The sequence below is a fragment of the Erigeron canadensis genome, chromosome 1 (assembly GCF_010389155.1).
Source record: "Erigeron canadensis isolate Cc75 chromosome 1, C_canadensis_v1, whole genome shotgun sequence".
Classification (NCBI taxonomy): Eukaryota; Viridiplantae; Streptophyta; class Magnoliopsida; order Asterales; family Asteraceae; genus Erigeron; species Erigeron canadensis.
This window is the reverse complement of record NC_057761.1, coordinates 41,403,394-41,406,333: the sequence shown is the minus strand read 5'-3', so window position 1 is coordinate 41,406,333 and position 2,940 is coordinate 41,403,394. Positions and strand designations below refer to the sequence as shown.

General features: G+C 33.8%; 1 protein-coding gene across 1 annotated transcript; it reads right to left on the bottom strand.

The window, feature by feature from the left end:
• Window positions 1-1,318: 1,318 nt before the first annotated feature.
• On the bottom strand, window positions 1,319-2,480 carry LOC122592599 (ATP-dependent zinc metalloprotease FtsH 3-like). Its single transcript, XM_043764876.1, has 4 exons — window positions 2,465-2,480; window positions 2,168-2,313; window positions 1,780-2,091; window positions 1,319-1,498 (listed from the first exon to the last, which is right to left on the bottom strand). Exons 1-4 carry the CDS (start codon window positions 2,478-2,480, stop codon window positions 1,319-1,321), a joined length of 654 nt encoding a protein of 217 aa, XP_043620811.1.
• Between the last annotated feature and the right edge of the window lie 460 nt (window positions 2,481-2,940).

The window sequence follows — 2,940 nt, the reverse complement described above, 5'->3', positions numbered from 1 at the left end:
TCTAAGATAAAAAACAAAATATATAGCATTTGAAAAAAATATATCATTTTAAAAGTTAGAAAAGAACAAAATGTAAAGTGTAGAAAAAGGTATAAAAAAAATGTTAAAAAAGATTTAAAAAAAACACAAATTATATAAGTTAGGGGATAAAACTAATTTAAAAAAAAAACAGAGGGGAAAAAAAAAGAAAAAAAAAGGAGAGGGTATTAAAGAAAAAGGGGACAAAAAAAGAGGGGGCAAAGTGCAAAAACAAAAACAACAAAAGTAGGGGGAAGGTTTCGAACCCGTGACATCCACATGCGAAACACAAACCACTCCACATACATCATTTTTGTTTTTTATTTGATAAATATCATTTAACATGGGCGGACCTACATAGAACATAGGGGTAGCCCGGACTACAGGTCCGCTATATCCATGTAGTGTAATTCTTTTGGGAAAATGATGTATTATTTATTGATGCTACGGGTCAAACAAATATGGGATACCCGTCTATGTAACTATTTCAAAACTTTCAAAAGATTATCCTAATAATATAACTCATAAAGACGTACTTGAGCAATTAAATGATAAATGGAAACTATCAAAGTGCCAAAAACTCTTAACAATCATTATAAATAGCCAAAAATCCTAAAAAATCGTAACAATTTAGTCGGTATCGTTATTTTACGTCGATATAAGGCCATCAATAAAAGAAACTGTGTGCTACCCGTACTTATGAATCATGGGTCCGCCACTGAACTTAAACAACCTATAGATAACGGGGAAAAAACTACTGTTCTTGCGAATTCTCCTTAAGTAGGTTATAATATAATATAATATCCGCAACTTGTGCCATTGCCAAAACACTGTAATTCATACATACCATATGCCATACTGGCAAAGGGTAGGCGAATACTTCAACTTTTGGCCAAAAATATAGTAACCTTACGTAATAAAAATCAATGTTACGGTTCCATGATAGATGACAACTTTCCACATGTCCTAGCAGTCAGATACATAAAAGGTAATATTTGCTACTATTTGGTGATCTGCTCTTCTGGTGCGACTGAAGTGGTAACATACGACTTAACCTTTGCAAGGGCTTCTCTCACGTCTGTGGGGGTCACGACCTTGGAATCTAATTAATAGAAATGGATCAGTGTGCAACATTATATAAAAAAAAGTTTGATTTACTATATATGAAGTATACCTTTCTTATAAGCTGCATATTTAGCTAACCAACACAACTTGCTGATATCGTTTCTTACAAAATGCTTGGTTTCTGAAACGATAAGAGTGCATGTTTCATCTTTGAATTCTTCTTCTAAATGTTGACCTAGGTATAAATCAAAAAACCCCGCCGTGCATCCTCATCTGGCATTTCCACATGCACCTCTTCAAGGAATAGCTCAGATTCCGTCAATCTTGTATCTAGCTCCTCATGTTTTTTGGTAGTACTTCCTATAACAATCACCAAACGCCCGTCTCTGTAGCACTTTTCCATTTCTGTCAAGAGCTGTAATAAGGAAAGGTGTTAAGAACTAAATAGCCTTCAATGAGGTAAGGTCTCGGATTTGAGAAGTGATAGGTTTTTAATATTCTGTTTAAATTACTTTTTGTTTACAAAATTTGATTTAAAATCAGAAAAACTTAATAAAATATTTTCACGGTAGTTTAGTCATTTTAAGTCATTTATGCATACAATAGTATAGATAACATACAGATATATAGATGCACTTAATAGGAAAATTGAAAATCAATGTTATGTTTACAGTTGAAAATCAATGTTATGTGTACCTGTAATAGAATCGGATCACATCCGGCAGTCTTCTTTTCAGCTATAGCATCTACATCTTGAATGTAGATTAGACACGGGGCGTACATCCGGGCCTCTAGGAACACACTTTGGATCGTTGCGATCGCCTTGCTAGTACCCTCAATTGCAATGTTTGTGGCTGTAATGGGGAAATATGCAACTTTGGAATCATACGCTAAAGCATTCACTAATGTTGTCTTTCCCCTTTTTTCAGGACCAAAGAGTAGAACCCCATTAGGCGACTTTTCACCAAATCTGGCTAATGGTGGATCCCCTCCGAGTGTTTTTATAACCTACATGAAAATTGTTTTTGAGTAAATGATGCTACAGGTTAATAATCAAAATCATAAAAGAAAGTGCAATATTTACCCTATCCAAGGAAGCCTTTGCCTCTGTGAGTCCCACTAAATCACCAAAGGAAATTTGTTCTGGTTTCTCCTTTTTTGAAATAGCTGCTTGCATGAACATAAGAAATGCCAGTGGTGCCAAAAGAGAATACCACTTGGGGACGAGCGCTGAAATCGCAGTCAATTAAAACCTATGGCCGCGAACATGGGGTCAATACCTGTCATAGGCAAAAATGTATTTATATAACAATTTAGTCTAATATACAATAATTCATTTTTAGTAAAAGTAGAACAACAATTAGAAAAAAAACATGCATACCGTTTGTTTCGGGCATCATAGCAGAAGTAAGCTACAAAAACAAATTATTTAAGTTATTTAAGCTCATAAAATATGGTTACAAATTTGTTGAAAAGGTGCGAGTACGAATTACAACTCAATAAAATTATGCTTCTAAATATGATGCAACCAACTTCTTGGCTAAGCTGATGCGTTTAACCAAACAAACATTGCAATAATTAATAGATGAAAATAAGTCAGTGTTCCATATAAAGGAATCAACCAATGGAAACAACATGGATGCAATCTTATGCAGCTACATGGTCTGCATTTTCAAACCTTGGCAATTCTAAAGGTCAACTGTGTTTCCTACATATTTATAATTGTTTCGTGTACAAATTCTTATTTTTATTTTTATTTTTTAACCGAAACTTTACATCATTAATTAAGTTCCAGTGATAGAAATGCTCATCATTCACAAACCAATGCAAAATATCAATCATGCATTGTCTTACATA

What these genes read in the sequence shown, in the direction of transcription:
- LOC122592599 (XM_043764876.1), bottom strand. An exon ending in CAAAGGCTTCCTTGGATAGG is followed by an intron (nt 2,092 to 2,167) that starts GTAAATATTGCA and finishes ATTTTCATGTAG; the next exon opens with GTTATAAAAACACTCGGAGG. An exon ending in GTGATCCGATTCTATTACAG is followed by an intron (nt 1,499 to 1,779) that starts GTACACATAACA and finishes TCCTTATTACAG; the next exon opens with CTCTTGACAGAAATGGAAAA.